Below are 26,034 nucleotides of genomic sequence, written 5' to 3'. Positions count from 1 at the left end.
TCTTCCAGTATACAGAATTTATACTAGAAATACTTCTAGTATCTCTTTGAAGAGCTAAAAATACTCAACATGAAACTGCCTAGCCTCTATAACAATCATAAAGCCAGAGTTCAGTTCTTTTACTGAATGTGCAAATATTTGATATCTTATAACTTCAAGGAAAAATATTTAACTTCAAAAAACTTAACTGAAGTTATTTTCCTAACATATAATCTTAACTGTCTTTCAATTGTATTCATTGGGAAATAACTGGATCTTCATTTATAAGTAATTTATATTGCTTGCTTTCTTATTCTGTTGCCAAAAACTGAGTCTCCCCTTGTCATCCTCATTCAGCCATGCTACCAATCAACTTTCTCATCTTGCTTGCTTTCTACCACTTCTTTGATCAATGGCAGGAAGAGTCTGTTGCTGCCACTGATTTGAGGAAATTCCACTCTTTATTCAGTTATTCTAGTCTGCTACTACTTCTAACCTACTATCTCTTCATTTTTAATCTATATTTATGATACCCTCATGTTTTAATCTTCAAAAATCACCCTGAACTTTCAACAACTGAAGATTACCTAGTATGCATTAGCTCCTGGTCCAAGGTGGGGTACTCTTTAATGCCTAACAATAGGGCTGACTTTGTGAAGTACATGGCCTCAAAACTGGGAGAAAGCTGCTGTATCTATCCTTCCTTCACCCACACAGTTACAGTGCACTGAATTGGTATAGCTGAGGTCTTAGCCAGGGTCATGTCTGCAACTCCACAGGACCCTGGTGATCAGAGAACCGACTGTCCAATGAGCAGAAGATGTTACAGGAAAAGGCAACTGGGATGCCCTCCTGGCCTGGGAGCCTGGGTTTCAAGGGGAAGTGATATGGGATGAAACCTGGAAGACAAGCAGGGATAAGGCAAGGAAAAGGAATAAGAGGTAGAGTGTGTCATGCAGAGGCAGAACACTGACCATGGCCTGCAGGGAAAGACCAGATGTTTGCTCCAGCAACTGAAAAAGTCCAATGGAGTTGAAGAAGAGCATGTGAGGGGTGGCAAAAACTGAGGCTGAAGGAGACAGCAAGGAACAGTCAGGCAGGCATCTGTAAGCTAACAACATTGGAACTTTTCCCAAGAGTGACAGTAAGTTAGTTAGCCAAACTTTAATTAGAACAGTCCCTAGAGCTGCAGCATAAAGGACAGGATGATGGGCAGAACTGGCAAGGAAGATTCAACAGGTGTGTAGACAAGAGTTGACACAGTGAACCTTAGGCTGGCCTGATCACATACCTTGTCCTTGACTAGGGTCTGGGAACTTGGATTTTAGGAGTTTTCATCATTAGCTAATTGATAAGGTGACTCAGTGTGTCTAAACTGTTTGCATGAACAATATGATGTAAGCTAGGCTCCTGGGAGTCTGGCTTTCTACTATATGCCAGGCAGAGAGTGTACATGTGACAAGCTCCCATAAAAGCCCTAAGTACCATGTCCTGATAGGCAACACTTTACATGTGTTATCCCAAGTCACTGTTGGGTACTTCAGTGTGTTCATCTATGACTCCATAGGGGAGGACCCATGGAAGCTTGTTCCTTAGATTCCTTGAACTTTGCCCTATGTACTTTGCCTTTTGATGTACTAAATCACAGCTGTGACCCCGGTACCACACCCCGCACCCTGTCCTAAATCACAGCTGTGAATACAACCACAAGCTGAGTCCTGTGAATTCTTGAGGAATATCACTGAGCTACGCATGGCCTTGAGGTCCTTGACATGTGTCTACTGCAGTAGCCTAGACAGGAGATAGCAACCATTTAAATGGGTGTTGGAGGTGGCATGGCAGGGGAAGGCGTTGAAATGGACAGACTTGATACATTCATTTAGGACGTGGAACTGGAGAACTGGCAATGGACTAGGTGTGGAGAAGAGGAGAGAGACAGAAAAAAGATGAACTCAGGTTTTACCTCTTCCTCCTGGGCCTCTTGGGTCTCTATCCCTTAGGTGTAACTCACCTGTGGGAGCACTTCCTACATAGTTATCACTGTGTTTACCTATGGACCTGAATGGCTAGATTTTAAATTTCACTTTTTGGCCCCCAGTTCCTAGCACACTGGCTGAGAACACAAAGGTAAATATGTAAGTTCTTAAATTTTACAGACCAACACACCTATTATGAAGTTTGCAACACAAACAAATGGAAATAGTACCATGAATTACTTCTCTTTAATTTCCTTACTTGAAAAATGGCCAAGATAGTACCTATTTTCAGGTTCTTAGAGAGATTTATGATAATGGTATAAAAGTAAATGTTTAACAGAAGGCCATCTATATTACAATCATAATTGTTGTTTAGTTCCCTTATTAAACTTAAATAGAAAACTAAACTTTTTGATTAGACCTAAATTCATAATATAACTTAGAACTGATTGATTCTAAAATAATTGTTTTCTAGGCCCCTGATCATATATAGAGAAGTTTAATTTTTCAAGAAAGTAGATATTAAATATAGAACATTCCTTAAGATTTCTCACAATACCAAACAGCAAAATGCACAGAACACCACTTACTTGGGAATTGATGGCAAAGCCCGTTCGCCTTCTGTAGGGAAAAAAAAAAGAGAGAGGTATGAAGTTCCTTTTGTTTTTTTGAAAAAACTATGCCTAGAGGTCAGAGCAGAAGGATTAGCCTTATCTGATATTTTGGCAATAATCTTTTTTTTTTTTTTTTTTGGCACCGGAGATCGAACTCGGGACCTTGCGCTTGCGAGGCAAGCACCAGAACCACTGAGCTAAATCCCCGGCCCCTTGGCAATAACCTTTAAAGCAAGTCATTACACTTAATTTTTGGTTTCCATGGTTTTATTTTCAATACTGTAACAAACTGACTGTTATGTACATATTGTTTAAAAGACATGGCCAAATCACAATAAAGAACTAAAATGACAAGCTGATAAAATATTTCTTCTCAGGAGACTAAAAGTTGAAGATTTCTTAAAGTCAACATTCTTCGCCAAAGGATTGAACATTCTGCATTTTGATAAAACCATTCACTAATCACAACAGAAAAGCCTGTGCAGGAAGCATACAGAAACAATAGGAAAAAAAACTCCACAGGCATGCAGGTGTCAGAGGAATTAAGGAACCGGAGATGCCAGAGTACCACAGAAGCCCCTGGTGGTGACCAGAGGGGCCACTGCATAGTCAGCTAGAAAAGGTGCCTGGCAGCCAACCTGGGACAATGTTCAGGGTGGGCCTTCAGTGCTGAGCAGGACAGCTCATCCCTTGGGTACAGTGACTAGCTTGTGGTAGATCAATCCCAGAAAAGCTCAAGATTTTTCTCCCTGGATTCCATCCCTTCAAACCCATCTTTATTTTTCTTAATACAGTTGATCACCACTTGATACAATATGTATTCTTTTGTTTGCTGTCTTTTTTGTATCTCCATGAAATTTCCATGCATTTAGCATTTTAACTGTTTTGTTCACTGCTAGATCCCAGGTCCTGAGCCTGGAAAGTGGTAGGTCTTCAACAACCTCGTGAAAAGTATAGGGTGTTCTGCCTAGCCTACCTCATTTTCACTTTTCACTATTTCTGGATCCTATCCTACTTCACACTATACCTTTCTGAGTGTGCCAGGCATGCCTTAAAGGTGCTCTGCCTATTAGTCTTCTGAAGCTCAGCTGGAACATCATCTCATACAGGGCCCTTCCAAGAGTGGTGTGCTTTTCTGGGTCCTCCTGTTTCGGCTGCACTCAGAGCATCCACCACACAGCCAACATATGCACGGACTACTTGCCCTGCCCAGCAGTATCCCTCACATCTCACAGAGTGCCTGGCCTGAACTTACCTCTCAGAGCACTGATTAGCAAAGGAAGACATAAATCAGCTTGGGAACCCCAAGTGATTTCCTCTTCCTGAAAAACTGTTTACTCACCTATAAACCCAGTAACATTACCTAATTTGCAGGGACTGTTGAGGCTTACAGAACATGGCATACACAGCCTATGACAGATACCCAGTATACTTCAGGAATCAAATTCAAACTTTATCACTTACGGTTTTGTGGATATCTAACTTTCAAGCAAAACAACCAAGTGATACCATGAAGATCACATTTAGAAAAATGGAAAGCACCTGATATTAGTATTCTATTTCTGTTGTACTGGCAAATGAACCCAGGGACTTCACAATGAGACACATCCCAGGCCTTTGAGATAGCATTATGCTAAACTGCATACAGTAGCTTCAAATCTGTGATTTTCGGCTCCTAGGGCAGAGAAGGTGAGCCGGTCCCAGCACCCGGAAGGAAGCTCCCCACCTCCATCCCAGGCTCCTAGGGCAGAGAAGGTGAGCAGGTCTCAGCACCCGGAAGGAAGCTCCCCGCCTCCATCCGAGCCTCCTAGGGCAGAGAAGGTGAGTTGGTCCCAGCACCCAGAAGGAAGCTCCCCACCTCCATCCCAGGCTCCTAGGGCAGAGAAGCTCAGCAGGTCCCAGCACCCAGAAGGAAGCTCCCTGCCTCCATCCCAGGCTCCTAGGGCAGAGAAGCTCAGCCAGTCCCAGCACCCAGAAGGAAGCTCCCCCGCCGCCATGCCAAGTTCCTAGGGCAGAGAAGGTGAGCCGCGTGGACACCAGAAGCACAGCCCCCCGCCCCGAGGGAAATGAGAAGACACATAAACAAGCCTCAAAAACAGATTTCCAGATCACCTATAGCAACCCCAAAGGGAAATGAGATGGAACAATCTGATACTCAACAACGTAGACTCTCTGAACTAGCAACAAAAGAGGATCTGGGAAAAATGAAATCAGAAATAATTACTCAGATAACAGCAAAGATTGTGCTCATGGTGCAAGACATGATTAATAAATCTAGAGAGGACACAGATAAAAAAATAGAGGATCTGAGGAACATAATGGAATCCCAACATAGGAAACAAATGGAATCCATAAAACAGATGCAAACAGATTTCCAGGAGATTAAAAACTCCATCGAAAGTCTGTGCAGCAGAATGAACCAATGTGAGGATAGAATTTCAGATATAGAAGATAAGATTGCAATTAGCGAGGAGGAAAAGAAAAATTGCTTTAAAATTATAAGGGAACATGAGAAATCAATCCAGCAGCTGCTAGACGATGCAAAGAAGAATAACATAAGACTGATTGGAGTCAATGAAGAAAGAGGAGAGAGTGCAGATGACATAAAAAACTCTTCACAGAAGTGATGGCAGAAAACTTTCTAAGGAGGGGAAAAGAACTTGACATACAGATAAGTGAAGCCATATAGGACTCCAAATAGCCTTAATCAAAAAAAAATCTACACATAGGCATATAATAGTTAGGATTCCAGAAATCCAACAGAAGAACAAAATTCTACAAGCAGTGAGAGAAAAGAAACAAATCACATACAAAGGAAAGCCCATCAGAATCACACCAGACTTCTCAATGCAAACCCTCAAGGCAAGAAGAACTTGGAGTGATGTATTTCAAGCCCTAAAGGAAAACAGCCTCCAACCCAAACAGATGTACCCTGCAAAACTATCTTTCAAAACTGACAGAAAAATAAGATACTTTCATGACAAAGAGCACCTCAGGAACTTCATGAATACCAAACCGGCACTCCAAAAATTTTAGACAATACCCTAGGAAAAGACAATGAGGATCACAACCCCAGGAAACCTAGCAGAATGAATCCATTGGGCGTGGCAAATTAAACGCAAAGGGGGAGAAGCCAACAAAAAGAAAAAGCCATGACAAGGCTTTTAAAACTTTTAACTTCATCTCCCTAATGAGTGTATAATTCAATCTTATTATTGTACTGATTAGTATTTTTCTGATTCTAGAGTTGCACACCATTCCTTGTGCTATATTGGCTATTTATCATCTTCTTACATCTACATTTTAATTGGGTTGTCTATTAATGAGCTCTAAGAATTCTTTATACATTCTGGTCATTGGTTATATGTATTGTAAATATGGTCTGTTTAAGGACTACTTTTCATTTTAATGATGTCATTTAAAGTTCTAAATATTGATGGAATCTCATTTATCAATTTTTTTCTTTTATACATCATGTTTTTTGGTACCGGGGATCAAACTCGGGTCCTTGCGCTTGCGCAACAGGCAGCGAAACCACTGAGCTAAATCCCCGGCCACATCATGTTTTTTGTATCCTAGGTAGTTCTTGCCTAACCTGAATTCATAAATATTTTCCCTTATAATTTCTTCTTAAAGTTTTATACTTTTAGGTTTTCTTATTTAGGTTCATAGATCCCTTCAAGTTATTTTCATGTATGGAAAAAAAGGGTTGAGGTTAATTTTTTATATACGGATACCAGGTGTTCTAGTGTCGTTTGCTGAAAACACTATCTCTTCCTTGGCTCTTGAATTGAGTTTATATTCTATAAAATGCTAATGTTAAATAATCTTTCAAAACTCAGTGGACCATATATGTTTGGTTCTATTTTAGATTCTGTTTTATTCAAATGATCTATATGTCTTTCCTTACACCAACACTGCCTTGATTACTGTAGCTTTAGAAGAAGTCTTAAAATTAGGTACTAAATGTCTTCCAACACTGTTTTTTTGTCTTTGTCTTTGTTTTTAACTTTTCTAGGTCCTTTGTACTCCTACATAACTTTTAAATTTCAATAGCCAATTCTTCATTTATAGCAAGTATACACAAACCTGAATTTTTATATATACCTTGTGTTTCCTAATCCTGCTAAATTAAAATACAAGTTCTAGGGGCTCCTAGAGATTTCTTAGTATTTTCTCTGTAGATGATCATTTCATCTACATATAAAGATTTGGCGTCTACCTTGCCAATCTTATCCTAGTTGTGTCATTTTATTGCCAGACTATTTTGGTGGGAACTAGGTTTCAAAGTTTAATGGACAGATAAAGAGTAAGCATATCTGCCCTTGTTCATCACCTTAAGGAGAAAGCACTATATCTTCTCCATTTATATAAGGCATTCTCACTGGAAGTATGGAGTACATGTCTTTAATCTGTTGAGAAGGTTCTGTTCTACTTCTAGTCTCCTGATAGTTTTTACCATGAACAGCTGTAGAATTTAGTCCAATACTTTTTCTCCAACTAGTGACAGAATCATATGGCTTTTTCCTTTCCTCTGTTAAAATGATGACTTTTGGGGGTGGATCTTCCAATGCTGAACCAACACTGCCATCCCTATAACAAAGCCACTTTCTACATCCTACCAGATCTGACTTCTAATAGTTTGGTTTTGTTAAACAAATTTCTATCTATGTTCATACTTTTTTCTTCTATTATCTTTATCCAGTTTTAGGATTAGCACAATGTTGAGTTCCTAAAATGAGGGGAGAAGTGTTCTTTCTTTTTTCTGCTTTAATTGTTTGATATAATTTATCAGCTAAAATGTTTATGAGCCTGCTGTTGTTATATAGGTAGGTTTTCAAGCTAGGAATATACTTTCTTTAATAGGTGCTATTCAAATTTTATATTTCCTCCAGAGTTAGTTTCATTAATTTGTCTTCCAAGGTACTTCTTAGAAGTTGTCAAATTTATTTCAAAAAAGTTTTGTAATATGCTTTTTATATCCTTTTAAATTCTATAAAATCTGTGGTAATGTCTCCTAGATCTTAATATTGTAATTTAAAAAATGTATAACTGATATTGTGTAACAGGAAGAAAAGGTCTAAAAGAGCAGGGGAATTGTGAAGGGTAGGGGAAGGGAAAAAAGGGAAAGGAAAAAATAGGAGAAGAGGAAAAAAATGAAAACAACGTCTTTGCAAACAGGGAGGGGTGGAGGGGGTGAAAGGAGGGCAAGGGAAGGGGAAAAAAATAAGAACCAAGATACTCATGTAAAGGTACAAGATCCCAATGATGAATGTAACTGTATTTTATACTGAAAATGTACCAATAAACTTAATGGGAAAAAAAAAATCTGTGATTTTCCTGCCTCAGCCTCCCAGAATCCTAGGATTACAAGTGTGTATCACTGCATCCAACTTGGTGATTAGCTTATTTTCCTACCAACACTATCACCACCCATCTTACACCCAACATTGTCAAGAATATGGCCTTTCCAATGACACATTAGTGTGATTTTTGTTCAACTCTGTTGAAATTTCTACTTCCTCTGAAAGAAAAATAAATCAGTTATTCCATTTGTGGGTAACAGTGACTTCCTTTGTAGCTGAGCCCAGACAGAAAGGAGGCTATGAATAAGGTGATAACGAGGCCGGGGATATAGCTCAGTGGCATCGCACCTGCCTCTCAAGTGCAAGGTCTTGAGTTTGATCCCAGGTACCCCCCCAAAAAAGGGGGGGGATAACTTTATTAAGTGAGAGGGTCATTAGAGAGTGAGAAGAATGACAGTGTTTCCTTAGGACTCATTCTGGGAGGTGGATGAATGGGCAGACAGCACTCCTGGAAATAATGTACAGCTTTCACTGATGAGTGTATAGAAGTACATTTTCCAATGGGCTTGCAAAAAGTGGTTATTACCAGTTTGTTTTTAAAAACCACAGTAATTATAAAATAATATATCACTGTTTTGTGTCTATACATTTACTGTATAGTGGCATGTCCCACTCTCTCTGAGGGCTCATTTTTATAACGACATGGACTGTCTTTTACTGGGCTGGAAGAACATTTGAAATAAAGAGACTTTAATTCTTCATTGTTTGTGTCTGAAGTATTTTTCCTTGTGTCACAGCTTTACAAATGTTCCTCTTTTACTAAAAGCATTTTAATTATATACCTAAGCCTATCAACTTGGCTCTCCCATTTCTGGGTTCTTGTGCTTCACACTTTCAATCCCTACAGTGTGCAGCACTTACTGCTATTCCACAAAAAAATCTACTGTAGAAGAGTGCAATTATGATTCTTAAACTGCACAACTCTTTCCTGAGGAGTTTTACTGAAGAATTTTACTAAGCTGCAAAATAGACTCTGAACTTTCTTGCAGGGATAGGTTAGATAATACTCTACAGTAACAGCCAAACCAAGGCTGTCTACTGACACAGGCAGAACTCTGCCCAGGACATTTGGTTTGTGACTTTCACTATGTTTTCCACCAATGAACATCACCTTTAAGAGTACTTCATAAATCCCAAGTAATTACAGCAGTCCAAATAACATCAAAGTGCATGGGGCACACCTATGGCTCACACATCGAGTTTACTGACCACTCATTACTGTTACAACCTGTAATGCATACACACACGTACAAGTTGCCCATTATTAAGCTGTCTGTAATTTGAAGGAGACAGATGGACATAATTTCTTTCTTTTTTAAATTTTCTTTCTTTTTTTTCCCCATTAACTTTATTGGTACATTTTAGGTATAAAATACAGTTACATTCATCATTGGGATCTTGTACCATTACATGAGTCTCTTGGTTCTTATTTTTTTCCCCCTTCCCTATTCAAAGACCTTGTTTCCATTTTTTTCCTCTTCTCCTATTTTTTTCTTTCCCTTTTTTCCCTTCCCCTACCCTTCACAATTCCCCTGCTCTTTTAGACCTTTTCTTCCTGTTACACAATATCAGTTATACATTTTTAAAATTACAATATTAAGATCTAGGAGACGTTATCACAGATTTTACAGAATTTAAAAGGATATAAAAAGCATATTACAAAACTTTTTTGAAATAAATTTGACAACTTCTAAGAAGTACCTTGGAAGACAAATTAATGAAACTAACTCTGGAGGAAATATAAAATTTGAATAGCACCTATTAATGAAAGTATATGCCTAGCTTGAAAACCTACCTACATAACAACAGCAGGCTCATAAACATTTTAACTGATAAATTATATCAACATTTAAAGCAGAAAAAAGAAGGAACACTTCTCCCCTCATTTTAGGAACTCAACATTGTGCTAATCCTAAAACTGGATAACGATAATAGAAGAAAAATGTATGAACATAGATAGAAATTTGTTTAACAAAACAAACTATTAGAGGTCAGATTTGGCAGGATGTAGAAAATGGTTTTATTATAGGGATGGCAGTAGATGGACATAATTATAATCTGAAAATTTTTTCTTGTATTTTTAAAATTTAATTTTTTAATCTGATACATAAAAATATAAAAGTTGTATACATTTATGGTATACCATATGATATTTCAATACAGGCACACAACTATTTAAATCAAGGTAAATACATCTATTTCCTTAAACATTTATCTTTTTTGGGGGGGTACCAGGGATCAAACTTGGGACCTTGAGCTTGCGAGGCAGGTGGTAGAACAACTGAGCTAAGTCCCTGGGCCCACATTTATCATTTTTTAATGGTAAAAAATTCAAATTTTTTTCTTCTAGTTTTTTGAAATACACAGTATATTACTGTTCTCTATGATCCCACCACTATCACACTTCTGTGCACTAGCACGCCAAAACTTCTTACTCCTATCTTCTTACACCTTAGTACCCATCTATCAAATTTTCCCCATCTCTTCTTCCCATCTTGTCTTTCTACCTTTGGTAACTACAACTCTGAGAATTAAAAGAAAACAAAATTTAAAAATTCAATTAAAAGTATACATGTGTCTTGCAAAGGCACACATATATTTCATTAATCCATTAAAAACGCTTGACTTTAATATGGCAATGTACTTTCACCTGACGGATCTATCATTAAATAGTCATTAGTAGTGGCATATCCCTCTAATTCCAGCACTTTAGGAGCTGAGGCAGGAAGAACACAAGTTTTGAGCTCAGCCTGAGCCACTTAAGTAGCAAGACCCTATCTCAATAAAAAACCTTTTTCTAAAGGGCTGGGGATGTAGCTCAGTGTGAAGGCCCTGGGTTCAATCCCTAGTACTGCAAGGAAAAAAAAAGTCATGTTTAAAAGAAACAAAGAGTAGGGCTAGGAGTACAGCTCAGTACGCTTCAGCACCTGCCTAGCACATGCACAGCTCCAGGATCAATCTCTAGTACCATAAGATAGTCATGTAATAACACACAAATACGCTATGATTAAAAAAAAGGAAAACTCTAAAGGTTAATAACTCATGCTGCAAAAACAAAACTAGTGATTACTGGGCCGGGGATTTAGCTCAGTGGTGCTGCCACCTGCCTCGCAAGTGCAAGGTCCTGAGTTCGATCCCTGGTACCAAAACAATCAAGCAAACAAAACAAAAACTGGTGATTACCAAAATCTAGCTTTTCATAATGAGCATTTTCACTCATGCTTTTCCATCTGAACCAAATTATTAAAGTATCCTATTTCATGTTTCAAAGCAAAGTATTTCTATAGAAACAGAAAGCTAACAGTGAAACAGACACAGGAAGATGTTGAATCTTTAAATATGGAATGTCTGTTACTTGTTAATGTGCATTAAATATACACAGAAAACATATTGATAAAGGACATTTGTTAAGTTAAAATGAAATTTAGAAATTTATTTACTAAAAAGAAAATCAATCTGCTACATTTAACATTTGTCCCAAAATACTATAGTGAAACTTCGAGTTATGACAGGCCTGACAAACAAACCACTTCAGTTATGACCGGAATTTTAGTTTTAACTTAGGAATAAAGTCTTGAGTTACAACCTGAATGCCTGCCACTAATGCTTCCAGATGGTTGCCGATAAAGATTTAACCCTTAAAGAGTTCTGAAAGGAACATTACAACATCCTTTCCTGTGTGGGTTTAATTGAGAAATCCTGGGCCAATGTCTCTCTAAGGATACTGAGATCTGCCTTTACACAGGGGAGATACTCTGAAGACTTCATAGAGGAGCCTGAGCCTTCAAATGACCAACTTGAGTTACAACCAGCCCTCGTGAATGAATTGAGTTCATAACTCAAGTGTCCACTGCATCTTTCTGTGAAGAACTCTCCCAAACATTTAAATACCATTTTTAAGCTATACTCTTGTTTAGAGAAAGAAGTGAGAAGTCAAATGCTGGTGGCTACAAAGGCCTTAACAGAGGGTAGTTGCCAATAGTTTTCAAAATAACTATTACTGCATATAAAGAAAACTGCCACAAATACAGTTAGAAAAAACACACAAATAAACATCACTAGTGATATCTTCGGGGGGAAAAACACTTGTAGTGTGCCATATCTTGGCATCCTGCACATGTTTACTTTGTGCAATTGTGGTTTATGGCTTCAGCTCTTGTTTTCAGAGCATGACATCGCTATTACCTTTTAAACAAAGGGTTCCCATGACTCCTCTGTTTAAAACACACACACTCACATACACACACCCACCCACATGGACACGCCCTACTCTATATCTCCATCCTGACCCTAGAGCTGCTTTGTAGTCAGAGGGCTTTCCTGCCAGGCAGGCTGGGCTCTGCATTGCATGGCAGCCTTTGCCATCTGCTTCACTTGTATCTCTCTCTGCCCTTGTCACTATCTAGCTCAAAATAGCTTGTTTGGACACGGACCATGCAGGGCTTCAGGATTCCCTATAATCATCCTAGTCATCGAGATGAATTTTGGAAGGGGCCTTGTCATGAAAGACAAAGCCTATGTACAGAGCCCCCACCTGCCACAGTATGGTGGGCTGCTTTATGGATCCTATTTCGGATACCCCCAACAATCCCACAAAGGAGGAATCATTTCTCTTCTATTTTTATTTTTATTTTTTTTTCATTTCTCTTTTTAAAAGGAGGAATCTAAAAGTTAGGTCAATACCATGTATCAAGATCACACTGCCTACAAGTGGCAGGAGGAACAACAATATAACCGAACTTATGAACCCCGCACATGCCATGCCACACAGTTTCAAACATTCCTCACACAGGAAATCACTCTCCTAGTACTGCAGAAGAGAACTGCTAAATCTGTGCTCTGTGGAAAAAAAAACTGGCACAGAAAGGCAAGCACAGCCGCCGCCTGCCTCACAAGCGCAAGATGCTGAGTTCGATCCCTGGTACCAAAAAAAGAAAGGCAGGCACATATGAACAGCAACCCAGTGGACACATGATGTGAACCTGCAAGCTGACACAACTCAAGTCCAGGTTCTTTTTGTTTTGCACTATGCTAGTGTGCTGCTGTGGACGTTTTCACTTGATTATAACTCCAAATCCTCCGAAACATCCTTTATTCTATGGTTGCAAAAAACCCTGCCTCATTTCTAAGGGGACACAGCCTTTTTCTTAGGACATTTATTCATCCTAAACTCTCATTTTACGTCATGATTTAGAATTTATTTTGTTCTTCAACAATTTTCATAAGAAAAAACAGGAGATTAGTATCAGCTATAATAGGCATTTTAAAACTCAGAATATAATCTCAAAAATTTATCTAAAAGAACTAATGGTAACTTAGAAAATATTCTAAGTAGGGTGCTCAAAACATGGTACTGTAATGCAGACACTGTTGACTTTACACTCTACTCCAACCCAGCTCTTGATCTGTGGGAGTGTGAACTGAACCACTGTCCCTAGAGAAACAAGCATGTAGGTTATATGGAGCCAAATTATTCATCTGGTATTTACATTTACAGCGTTGCTAAAATCAAGAGCAGGCTGCTGGGGCTAAGCTCCTCTAATCGTTCAGTAAAAAGCAACAGGGATGATGGGGCAGAAACAGAACCTCACCTTTCTGGGGTCTGATGATAAAGGACTGTGTGGCTCCATTCACTAGTCGACAGTATCCGTCTATCAGGTCAGCCATGTTCTCTGCTATGGTTAGGGATGGTGCCGTCACTGTCAGAGGCTAAATAGGGGAAAAGACCAAGAAAGAGACATTATTGTTCTTCCCAGCAATCAAAGGGACAGCTGTGTTATGACATCAGACCTCTATACACTTGAAAACACAGAATAATGGGAGTGAAATAAGACTTGTCAGAAGATGAGTGAAAAAGGAAGTCTGATATAAGGACATTTTTCCTAGAATCTGTGACAGAAGACAACCTCAGAAGAAAAGATAAAAATCACTTAAATGGATGCTCATTTTTTTAGAACAAAAGGTGGTGAAAAAAAATTTTGCTTCAGAATATCTGGCATCCTATAATGAAGAAACTTTAGATAATCATAACCACTGATTGTTTTAGAAATGAGACTAATGTGCAGTAAAATAAAATTAATAAAATTTCATTATTTTTAGTTTACATAGCATGTTCTGTCCAAAAGATTAAAAATCACTCTTTTCAATATAAAAATGTTCTATTTCACAAACTGGCTAAAGACGTATCTATTAGTATTATCCAGCAGACAATAAAAGCTGTATTTTATTTTCAAACACAAGTATATCCTAGTTCATGTGGTTATTTCATTTTTTTTTTTTTTTTTTTGGTACCAGGGTATGAGCTTGTGAGCCAGGCAGTGGAACCACTAAGCTAAACCCCTGGCCCTCATGTGGTTATTTGTAATCCCCTCCTATATGAACAGTTCTCACCTGCCTGACCCTATGTATTATTTGGCATACTGTATAATTAAATGAGAGGACAGTTTGAAAAATGACAGTGCAACTTCACGAATGACACTTCTGCAGGGAATTTCAATTTTCAAGTTTTCAGTATTATATGGTAATATGTGTTAACCTTGAGAATCAACAGACTTTCTGTAGCCTCAGATATCACCAAACTCTCAGAATCAGGGCAGCACACTGATGAAGCACCCCTCAGTGAGCAGTGGCAATGGAAAAGATGAATTCCAAACAATGTGCTTCACACACAAAATCATGTGCCACTGAATGGTTCAGATTCTTTCATATGTGTGCTTTGTTTATCTTTCAGACACGGTCACATTATGTAGTATTTGGCAAATGTTCATTTCTTGTAACATTTCTTATTATTAACACACTGTTGTTGCATAGTGATTAAGAGCACAGGTTATGGACCGAGGCTGTTGGGAGTGTGAAGCTAGCGCTACGAATTACGATGGCTGTGGCTAATCTCTTGTGCTTCAGCTTTCTTTACGGGATGGGGTTAACCAAAGTACAGTATATCAAAGTACCTACTCTGCTTCATTGTGAGAATATCATGTGCCCCATAAATCTCACCCATTATTATGAGTATTACTGCCTAGAGAGTGTCATGCAACACAGTGTGGGATATACATTTTTCATATATTTAATTCCAAAAGGTTGATTTCCTTGAGAATTCACAGTAACTTTGTCTTCACAAGAATGTTCTTGATTTTAAAAATCTGAATCCTGTCTTACTTTTGGGAATATTTAATTATTTGTAATGTTATTTTCCATATATTACACAATAAAGTTGTGATTCTAATGATATGCGAAAACTTTACCTTTATCCTAAAAATAAAACCATTTTAAAAATACTACCATGCTTCAGTCTTCCTTTCATGATACACTCATCATGAAAGACTCCCTTACCTCAGGAGCACCTGCTATTTTGAGCTGCAGCATTCCTTTTCTGTCCTTGTCTTCACTGTGTGAATACTGAATGGTCTGCACTTGGTTGAAGTCGGCCAGATGTGTGGGCTTTGGAAAGGAAAGGTAAGGTCCTTAGATCACAGATATATGACCCACTTCACTCCCGTTAACTGTTTTGTGCAGCTTTCTCGAAGTTCCAACCTTTAGCTCACTCTGAAGACACTCTCCCTAAGACTGGAGGTTGGGGGAACTGACTGTCACTGTAGTCTGCTGTGGAGCAGTCAGGAGACTGTTTCGAACACTTGCAGGTTTGGGATGAGTCTGCTCTTTGTGATATTCTGAGGAGATCCACACAATTGAGCTCGGTGAGGGAAAGAACAGTTCTGAGACAGAGAGAGAGAAACAGAAAGAGAGGGAGTGGGAGGGGGGGAGGAAAAGAAGGAAGCAGAAGGAACCCCTTCTCTGACCCACTTGCTAGTGTGGGATGAGCCTTATGGAATTCTTGGTTGGAATGAACTTGTACTCTCATTCTTGCAAACACTGCACTAAGGTAGCAGAAGTTTTTGAATGTACTAAAGTCCAGCAGTGTAATGGAGAAGGGGAGATAGCACATATCCAAAGGATCTGCCTCACACAGGCTGGGCTCTTAGGACATGACAGGAGAGACTATGGTCATTTTCCCCACTGAAATAAATTCTTTTCTTTCTCCCTCCCTCCCTTTTCTTTCTTTTTTTCTTTTTGGATTTTTGGAGACGGGTTCTTGCTATATAGCTCAGGCTGGCCTTAAACTCACTGTGTAACCCCAGCCTGGCCATGAGCTTCCTGTGATCCTCCTGCCTCAGCCTTCAGAATGGTGAGATTATAGGCATGTGCTACCATGCCCAGCTTCCATTGTTTTCTTTTAAAAAAGAAAGAAATATACAAAAGAGTCTTTATCATTTCATGATCATGACCACTTTGTATGTGATTCCTACATGTTTCTTCACAAGAATTAGCTTAAGTCTGCTTTCTTAGCATATCACAAGGTATTAGCCCTCCCCATCCTATAATGGACAGAAGATGCCACTGGGACTAAGCTGGAACTGCCCTGCATCACGCTCATTGGCCTTTCCTCACAAAGCACCTTCCTGCTGTTTTCAGGGATTTGTGTGTTTGGTAAGCCTCCTGTCATGGGCAGTTCTCTGGGCTTTTCCTTAGCATGTGGCATGGCCCTTCTGCACATTCTGCTCTCCTGGACTCCAGGACATCCTACCCTCCTGGGATGTTCCCTTACTGCACTGGTCTCTTTTCACAGTTCCTTTTATTGGCTTCTCCTCTACTCAAATTAGAAGTGTGAAAATTCTACAGAACTGTGCTGTATGTACCCTGACTGCCCCAGAGCAGAATGAAAACCATCTAGGCTACATGGCATTAGGAAACATCTTCAGCCCTGATATCTCCTTGGAATTTGGACTCAGGGACCCAACTGCCTACATGACATCACTACATAGAGAGATTACAAACCTAACAGTCAAAACATGTTCTGCTTCCAGGATTCCCCAGTTCAGTAAAAAGCATTATATTCAACCAGGCCTAAAATTCCTAGGCCAAAAAATGAAGACTTTATCATGATTCTCATTTTTCCCTTTACCCCAAATACCCAACCTTTCAACAAGGCCTAGAAACCCTAGCTCCAAACATGCAGAATCCATGGATTTTCTTTTCATCTCCTCAGTGTCACTCTGGTCTAGATCACCCTACCATATCACACTTAGAAACCTCCAACTGTTTCCTAACTGGTTTCCCTTCATCCATGCCTGTCCTCCTACAGTATAATGCCCCTAACCTGCAAGTCAGGGAGATTACTTTAAAAAATGTAAATCAGATCATATCATTCCCTGCTCTACAAGGTACAATGCAAGCACCATATCCTACATGATTTCCAAGGAAACATGATCAACATGATGAAACATGCTATGTAATCTAGCCCCTCCCTGTCTCTCTGACCTAATTCCCTACTATGATCTCACTTCAATGAGATGTGCTCTAGTTTCACTGCGGGTGGGTGGCTTCTGGTAGAACAAAGAATGGTGGATGTGAAAGATGACCAGGGTTCTTAGAGGCTACATAATGTGTAAGAAATTCACCCATAATGAAAAATTGTCCTGAATGGCTTTCAAATATCCTGGTGTGTATTTACGCTGGTGAAAAATCTGATTTCAGAACTCAAGGACATTTAAAAGTATAAAGTATGCACTGCACTGAAACTTTCAGGATTGCAATTTATCAGTAATTAAAAAGTAGTATCTCTGTTGTCTTTGGAATTTTAGTTAAGAGCTGCTCAATGTAACTGTCAGTCTACATTTGTAGTAACTGTATGCATAACAGAGATCTGAGGATCTATGTAACAGAGAGCCAAATGTTAAGTTGGTGGCAACACATGAAATGAGGAACATCTCATTAGTTTCTATTATTACTATCTCAAAATTAAAAACAAACTTTCCAAAACACAGTAAGAAATTAAGGTTATGGAAATCACACATGGAACTTTTGTGTTATTTCTTTTAACTTATTTTTTTGGGGAAGGGGACCCATTATGACATATCCTCCAAGGTTAGCTATGTAACTTTGTTTCCCCATCATTTTCCTGTACTACTTGTACAAAGTGACTTCTGGATATCTTTTCTGAAATTAAAAGTCATAACTAGGTAGGTACACCTGACTATTAAGGCACTGCAATGATTTTTTTTTTTGGTACCAGGGATCAAATTCAGGACTTTGCGCTTGCCAGGCAGGTGCGGCACCACTGAGCTAAATCCCAGGCCCTTGCCAATGACTTTTGATGAGCATTTACTAAGAATTTTTGAAATGATATACAGGTGGATAATATATTCTGTAATTTTAACTTCAGAATAGTAAAAGGATATTAACACATATCAATTATAAAAAGGACAGAGTTGAAAAGGGCTGATGCTGATTACCTACTCTAAACTGGACACCCAAACACTTTCTCACATCAGCCTACTGTAGTCTTTTATCACAATAAGCTTAGTTTTGTTATGCATTCTATCTCACACCAGAATGAAGGCCCTACAGCCTCCCAAGCATTGAGATTAAAGGCTTGCACTACCATGTCCAGCTCTGTAAAGATTTTAAGTGAACTACATGATGCGACTTTATGGCAACAATTTGAAGGTATAAAGAAGAAAATATGTTAACAAAATGTAAATAATCAAAACTGACATATACTTGAAAATCTGAACGAATCAATTACTACTGAAGAGATCATAAAGATCTATCATTGGAAAATGCACTGTCAAAACTCAACTAACCTTGGGCTGGGGATTTAGCTCAGTGGTCTCGCTGCCAGCTGTGTAAGCACAAGGACCCGAGTTCGATCCCCAGTACCAAAAAACAAAACAAAACTCAACTAAGCTTTAAAGAACATGCAATTCTAAGTCAACATAAAACGTTATCTACTAAAATATAAAGGGGAGGGAGGAAAACCCAAATCATATCTGAATAGGCTAAAAGGCCTTTGATTAGATTTAGGAGCTGCTACTAATACAATCTAAGGAAAAGCTCAGAAGGAATAACTTTAAAACATTAAAGACATATCATTAAAACTCAGTAACAAAAAATTTCCTAGAAAAGCTCCCTCTTTCTGAAGTTTCTGAAGTGTTGAGGATAGAACCCAGAACCTTGCACATGCTAGGCAAGCACTCTGTACCACTGGGCTGCGTTATAGCCCTAATACTACACATCTAATTCATAAATTAGAATCTAAAACAAAATAGGGATAACCTCATCCACCACTCTGTTATGAAACCTGATCTTTGAGGTTCTTGTTGACTTAAAGGAAAAAAACATATATGGTGAAAAAGTGGAAAAGTTAAAATAATTTTTCTTTTTTGCTGGTTATGTATCTTTATAATCCAAGCTTCTAATACAAAAAGACCTATTAAATGAATGCTGAGGTTGCTGAATATATGACATACAACCACCAGGTGTATTTTGCTATGCTCACAATATAAATTTTAAATTAGAAAACCCCCTCCAAATAATCCATTCAAAATAAGGCCAAAAACTGTGAAATACTTATGAATTAGTTTAATATAAAAGAATTACATGTAATTTTACTGAAGGATATAAAACAAGACCTGAACAAATAGACATACCATATTCTTAGCTAACATAATATTCAAAAATGTCTACTTTTACAAAATTAACTTATAAGCTGGAATCCCAAGAGAATTTTCTGTTAATTTTATAATTTGGTTTTGAAAGACTAAATGAGCAAGAACACTCAGAGAAAACTACAAAAGAAGAATGAAACACCAAAAAGGAAAACAGAGAGACATAGCAATCAAATCAGTACAGTATTGGGATAGAAAAAGACCCTTGGATCAGTGGGACAGACCAGACAAGCCAGAAAAAGATTATGAAAGTGCTGGTTCAATTCAGAGGTAAAGAATCAGAATACTTAATTAATATTAGCTATTAACTAAATTCTGTACAGCAGCAGTAGCAACAACACAACTGTAGTAGGTAGTATATTCTAAGTGTTAACTTGGTACCAGGCCATGATCTAAGTATTTCAATTTAATAGTATGTTAATTCCTTTATCAACTCTCCCAGGTCTTTGTGATTACTGTAGCCATTTAATTGATGAGGAAACATGAACAGACTGTGAGAGAATGCACCCAAAGTTACAAAGCCAGCATGTAAGCATCAAGAAGGCAGTGATCCTGATGTTTACTTCACAGTCTGGCTTTTTAATACCACTAAACCTTATCTTTAATCTCTCCTAGAAAAAGTAGGTAGATGCCCATTAGGTACCATATATAAAATTCTAGATAAAGATGTAAATGTAAAAAGACAAGGAAAAATCGTACAAGTAAATATAAGAGACCAGAAATTGGATCTAAGGCATACATAAGTAAGTAAAGAAAAGCTGGATATGGTCATAGTTTCCTCAAGAGGCTACACTACTTCATAATCTCACTGATGGAGTATGACATTCCAGTTGTTCCACATTCTTGCCAATACTTGGTACTATATATCTCTTGTCTTCTCACCATTAGAAGTAACAACAATATGTTTTATTTTTCTGATGCTACTTTTCTATTTATTATTTGGATATCCTTTACTGAGCTGCCTGTCTTTTTCTTAATGATTTTGTAGTCATTCTTTTTTTGTTTTTTGGTACTGGGGATCGAACTTGGGACCTTGCACTTGCGAGGCAGGCGTCGGGACCACTGAGCTCAATCCCCGGTGATTTTGTAATAATTCTTTATCCTAGATTAAGAGGTTTTTGTGAAATGTAATTGTTGTAAATACCTTCCTTTTCTCCTCTCTTTTGATGAAACAAAGTTCTTAATTTCAATGTAGTCCAATTTATCAAAATTTTAATTTAGAATTAGCACTTCATATGTCCTATTTAGGGAGTCTGTGCCTACATCAAGTTATAAAGATATTCTTTGTTTTCTTCCAAACAGTTAACGTTTTTGCCATTCACATATAGATCTATATTCTACTTGGAATCAATTTTTGTCATGGTAAGTGATATGGGTCAAAACCCATTTCTTTTTCCTCCATAAATATGCAGTGGACTCAGCAGCATTTATTGAAAACCACTGATGCTGGAAGCCAGAACAGCGGTCATTCATGGGGTGAGTAAGCAGTGTTTGGAATAGGGTAAGAGAGATCTCAAAGAGTTCTGAGACTGATCAGTTTAGTCAATGGGCAATATGAAATCTGGAGGGAAAAAAAACCTAACAAAGATGAAGAAAAATATACTGACTTCCTGGATGTGTAGACTTAGAAGATGAAATAAAAAAGATGACTGCATTGGTAAAACAGGCAAAGTATATGATATGAACAGATAATTCAGAGGTGGAACAGAAGTGGTTAGGGCATGAACATCTATATTCACTAGAAGCTTGCTTTCTGTCAAATCAACAAAGACAGTAGCAAGAATAATTCAAACCTATTAAAGTGGGAAAATTAAGAGCTATTAAAAGTATCACTATCAAGTGAATAGAAAAATAGAATTCTCATACACTGATGGTGACAGTATGAAGTTTCTTAGCCTTTCTGAAAAGCAACCTGGCACATTCTTTTAAAATTAAAACTATCTGAATTGTATTCTAAAGTTTTATCCCTAGAGTCTCTTCCATTGTGAGAAAAACCAATAGTGTGTAAAGCTCTATTTAAAAAATTAGTTTTGAAGCAGAAATCTGAACACACATTAAACATCCTCCATATAATCTCATCTCACAAGAAATGGGATAGGTACCCAATGATAATCCTGTTTCTGAATGAGACAAAAGTATCACAGAAGAACAGTTACTGGGCCATTTACATGTGAGCAAAAGGGGTCAGGGAAGGTTGAAGAGAAAGATATGATGTGGCAGAAGAAGCTAAGCGGAATGGGAATGGACACCAAGTAGTGTATTGTTGAAAAGCAGGTATGAATGACAATATTTGGTCACACTTATGCAAAACTGTATATAGGTAAAGGTATGAAAGTTTAAACCACAAAATTATGTAAGTGCAAAAGCACACCTGCTAGGGTAGGCTGAAGAAGCCCTCAGAATTACAATCCCCGACCAACTGTTCAAATGTGAGCATGTTCTTCTCAGCACACCACTCCTTACATGCTGCTGCTGTTAACCTCAGTACTCATCATCACATGACACAGATGTATCCCAAATTATTATGGACTCTCAACTGTGAGAAATGTCCAGGAGGGGCTTCTGTCAGTTTTGCTCCTTGTTATATTGCAGATTTCTAGATTAGACCACAAACAGGTGCTTAGTAACATTTGCTGCAAGCACGAAAAAAGAGCACACGTATAGATAGGCCAGCATTTCCAAGAAAGAACACAAGAGGGAGATGGAAGGCTGGACTGGTGGAAGGGGACATACTATGGATTTCTCTCTGATGGGCATTCTTCCTCAGTAAGGTAAATAAAGATAGTAGTGATTATTAAATGTTATGAAATTTTCTCTTTCAGTAATAGATGGAAGAAGCTGTTTTAAGGGATAGGATGCCAGTACACATACTTATATACAGAACTTAGCAAAAAAATTGTATTTAGGGCTGGGGATGTTGCTCAGTGGTAGAGCACTTGCCTACCATGCATGAGGACGTGGGATCAATTCCCAAGCCCACAAAAATAAATACTTAAAAAAATTATTTAAAACTTCCTCATCAGGCACATTCAGGTATCACTAACATGCATACCATCTGTGTGACATACTTCGAAGACTAAAGAATTGTGAAGAATCTTAACAGGGATATAGGCTCTGGCTTGTCTTTCTTCCTTTGAGCAAGAAGCACCATATAATAGAAAGGTTTAATTGCAAAATGTCTTTCTAGAGGAGTGCACCACTTTCTTAGTCTGACACCTCTTTGTTTACAGTCAAGTTTGTGACCTGTCACAATGTACTTACATTGCAGCCTTTGTCTGTTAGGTAACTGATCCCTTCTTCCGGGCCGATAGCCAGTTCCACTGAAATAATCCAGCTTGACTTTAGAAGGTCAAACAAGTGAGGAGAGATATGCCAAAAAGAAAAAGAAAGCTTTTAGGTCAAGAATCAGAAATATAGTTATTAAAGAATGAATGGAGGAGGGGAGGTGGTAACTGGCTGGGTTTGCTATTTATCTAACCAAATGAAGTACTTACAACTTCATTGACCAAGCATCCACTGAGCCTAGTTAGGAATATACTGTGGTCCTTCTAGCATGCTAGATGCTGTTTTCTCTAGGAAGATTATCTAAATAAGAAAACTAGTCCTTGGAGAACAGTTAACAAATTTCAGGCCAGAGTAAAACTAATTATAAACATAGGCATGTTATTAAAAAGCAATTTTATTCTCATACACTTTCTTTTTGGACTTTTCCCACTGAAAAATGACAAAACAGTATTCTCATTTGGTGACAATATTACAAATTAGTTTTCTTTTATTCAGAAAGTTAGATACACATAGAGAAGAAAAAGCATAAAGTCATCTAGTCCACTGTCTCCCAAGTTTCCATACTTACCCCAAGGGCACATTTGAAGCATTCTTTGTCAAATCTGTACACTGGAGAGAGGATCTCAAAGAATTTCAGAATACTTTCTTCTCTATTAAGGTTGGCAAACTGTCTAAATGTTTGTTGGATCAGTTTTCTTAGTGTTTTGGCCTGCATAATAGAATGACAAAAACAATACTTTTGTATCAGCAATGAGTACAAGTTATATAGTAAGATTTCAGTCCTACACGCCACTTAATATCACATATATTCTCCTTACTATAAAATCATACTTTTCATATAACTTTATCAAAGCATTGTTTTTTGGTGTTTTTTTTGGTACTGAAGATCGAACTCAGGCCCTTGTGCTTGAGAGGAGGGGGCAGAACCACTGAGTTAAATCCCTGGTCCAAAGCATCTTTTTAATAACAGTAAAATACACAAAAGAAAACTTGCCATCTTAACCATTATAAGTGTATAGTTCAGTGGTTTGGGTTTTATTTCTTGAGCAAAAACCTGTTAAGGCAATGATTTCATATTAGAACACGTGGTAACGAGTCAGACATTAAAACATGGACCATAAATGCACATGACCAGAGATGGCAAGAGTGAAGGCATAAAGGTATTAACCCATTCCACTGTTAGGAGGGAAAACTGGTATGTCTTTCTGAAGGGCAGCACAAATCACAAACTTTTAATATCCTACTCTTTGATCCAAAAGTAAAATTCTAGGTGTTTTTTTTGAGACAGGGTTTTTCTATGTAGTTCAGGCTGGCCAGAAACTCACTATGTAGCCCAGTCTAGCCTCAAGCTCACAGTGATCCTCCTCAGCTTCCAAGTGCTGGAATTACAGGCATGTGCTACCATAGCCAGCGCCAGGATGTTATTCTTTAGCAATGAATGAAGACAAAAGATTTAGCAACAAGGGAATTCACTACAGAACTACATGGCCTGGATAAATTATGGCATATCAACCTATCCAGTCAATATTTAATACAGCCCCCAAACTGCTTTGTGGAACTAATTTATTGACATTAAAACATATTATCATACTGTTACACAAGAAAGGTGACAAAGCAGTCTTCCTGTAAAGAACAGAGTCCTTTAGGAGAAAGCACAGGGGTGAGGCTTATATTAGGTGGGCCTGTTGAATATACATACACACATGAAGTAGAAAAGAACTATGTTTTTCTTTTTTAACTTTCAGTGGATGATCTGCGGCCCCTGGTATTCTTTTGCTCATTTGAGTTTTCCTTTTTTACAGATGAAAACCTTTCCAGAGAAGCAAGTACTTCCCAAGCCACAGGCCTCCCGTCCATGATGTGTGAGGCAGCTGTGAAAGGCAGTAGGTAATGATTACACAGTGAAGTTTGAGAAGAGGGTGAGAGATGCAGGCCATTAAAACAATAAGCCAAAATAAATCTTTCCTCCTTTGTTATTTTCAGGTTTTAAGAGGACTACTCAGGCTGATAAAGTGTAGGAAAAGAGGAGACTAAATAGCCAATCCAAATAACAGGCAGAAAGTTAACAGCGTGCACTAGCACAGAAGCAGAAGGGTGGAGAAAAGTATCAGACTCTCATTTTATTTTGAAAACAAAAAGAAGAGGTGATGGTAGGCAAGAGCTGGCATTGAACTGACATGGCAAAGCCTGTGGGAGGGGTAGGTTAGCAGGTGAAGATATCAGGAGGAAAACATTAGGAGGATGTCAGAAACCCAAAAGCAATTGGCCAAGCAGGCCCCTGAAGTTCAGAAGTCCTGGTCGGCTCAGCAGACAGAGGGAATCAAAGCTAGATGACCAAAAGATCTGGGTCAGGGAGATGGACTAGGTGACTGGTTAATCCCAGTGGGTTAAGATGAGGAGTAGCCAGGGCCCATGTGGAGCTGTGGCTGCTGAGGCAGGTACACGTAAACCGGGAAGCCACGGCTTACTCTGGTTGAACCGTGGAGATGAGATCCTGCCTAGAGAGGTTGAGAGGGCCCAGCAAAGTCAAAGTATTACTGGATCTGGGACACCACAGAGAGTGATCTGGGAAGATAAGAGCTGTGTTCAGAGAGGGGCACACATGATTTGGTGCTGTAGTTAATGAACTGAAAAGTGGTCAGCCTGGAGTAAGACACTGAGGTAGGGGAGAGGGAAAGATTCCTGGAAGACAAGTGTATACGAGCTGAATTTGTGTTTCTGTTTTGTTCTTGGTACCGGGGATTGAACTCAGGACCTTCTAGTTATGAAGCAGGCAGCGGCACCACTGAGATAAATCTCTGGCCCTGGATTTGTGTTTTAAGAGCTTGCCTTGCTCTTGCATACAGAGGGCTGGAGGAACGTGCACAGGTGAAAGCAGAAAGACCCATCAGGATACTGTAAAGTGGTGTGAAGAAGAAAAATAAGCACCTTGAGATGATCATTTGCAGAAAATGGGAAAGTGAGGAATCCAGGGTGACTAGGTGTCTGAACAGAGCGCACGGGTGAAGAGGGAAGGCCTGGTAAAGAAAACACAGTCATGTAAATTTTGGCCATGTTTGTGATCCTTAAGCCTTCCAAGTTAAATCATCAAATAAGACAATTGGTTATGTCTGGAGCAGAGACTAGAGCAGGGATAGTGACAGAAATCTCAGTCACAAGCTGAGGTATTCACAGACACAGCACCTGCAAATCAAGAGCAGCAGGAAAGAGGAAAGAGACACAGTTGGTTTAACCATAGCTGGGGTTTTGACAGGGGAATAAGGCAAAGAGTGAAATGAGAGAATTATATCTCTTCTAAGAATGATTA

General features: G+C 38.6%; 1 protein-coding gene and 1 long non-coding RNA gene across 50 annotated transcripts in view; one reads left to right on the top strand and one right to left on the bottom strand.

Annotated features, from left to right (window-relative positions):
* The window catches only part of Ptk2 (protein tyrosine kinase 2), a 347,380-nt gene that overhangs the window by 118,976 nt on the left and 202,370 nt on the right, over positions 1-26,034 (bottom strand). For all 49 annotated transcript variants that reach the window (XM_087187130.1, XM_087187131.1, XM_087187134.1 and 46 more), the window contains 5 exons: positions 23,296-23,436; positions 22,704-22,781; positions 15,268-15,375; positions 13,527-13,644; positions 2,546-2,576 (listed from right to left, as the gene is read on the bottom strand). In XM_087187130.1, coding sequence (XP_087043256.1) covers positions 2,546-2,576; positions 13,527-13,644; positions 15,268-15,375; positions 22,704-22,781; positions 23,296-23,436 — 476 coding nt within the window. The remainder of the gene's footprint in view (positions 1-2,545; positions 2,577-13,526; positions 13,645-15,267; positions 15,376-22,703; positions 22,782-23,295; positions 23,437-26,034) is intronic.
* LOC110347337 (uncharacterized) lies at positions 17,308-21,014 on the top strand. Its single transcript, XR_002391902.2, has 3 exons — positions 17,308-17,434; positions 19,534-19,712; positions 20,855-21,014. It is a non-coding gene; the product is annotated as an uncharacterized LOC110347337 (long non-coding RNA).

The sequence above is a fragment of the Heterocephalus glaber genome, unplaced genomic scaffold, assembly GCF_053883595.1.
Source record: "Heterocephalus glaber isolate CG9 unplaced genomic scaffold, H.glaber_assembly_v1.0 deba00000281, whole genome shotgun sequence".
Taxonomy (NCBI): Eukaryota; Metazoa; Chordata; class Mammalia; order Rodentia; family Bathyergidae; genus Heterocephalus; species Heterocephalus glaber.
Note: the sequence above shows the minus strand (reverse complement) of the source record. Positions and strands in the feature narration are given on the sequence as shown.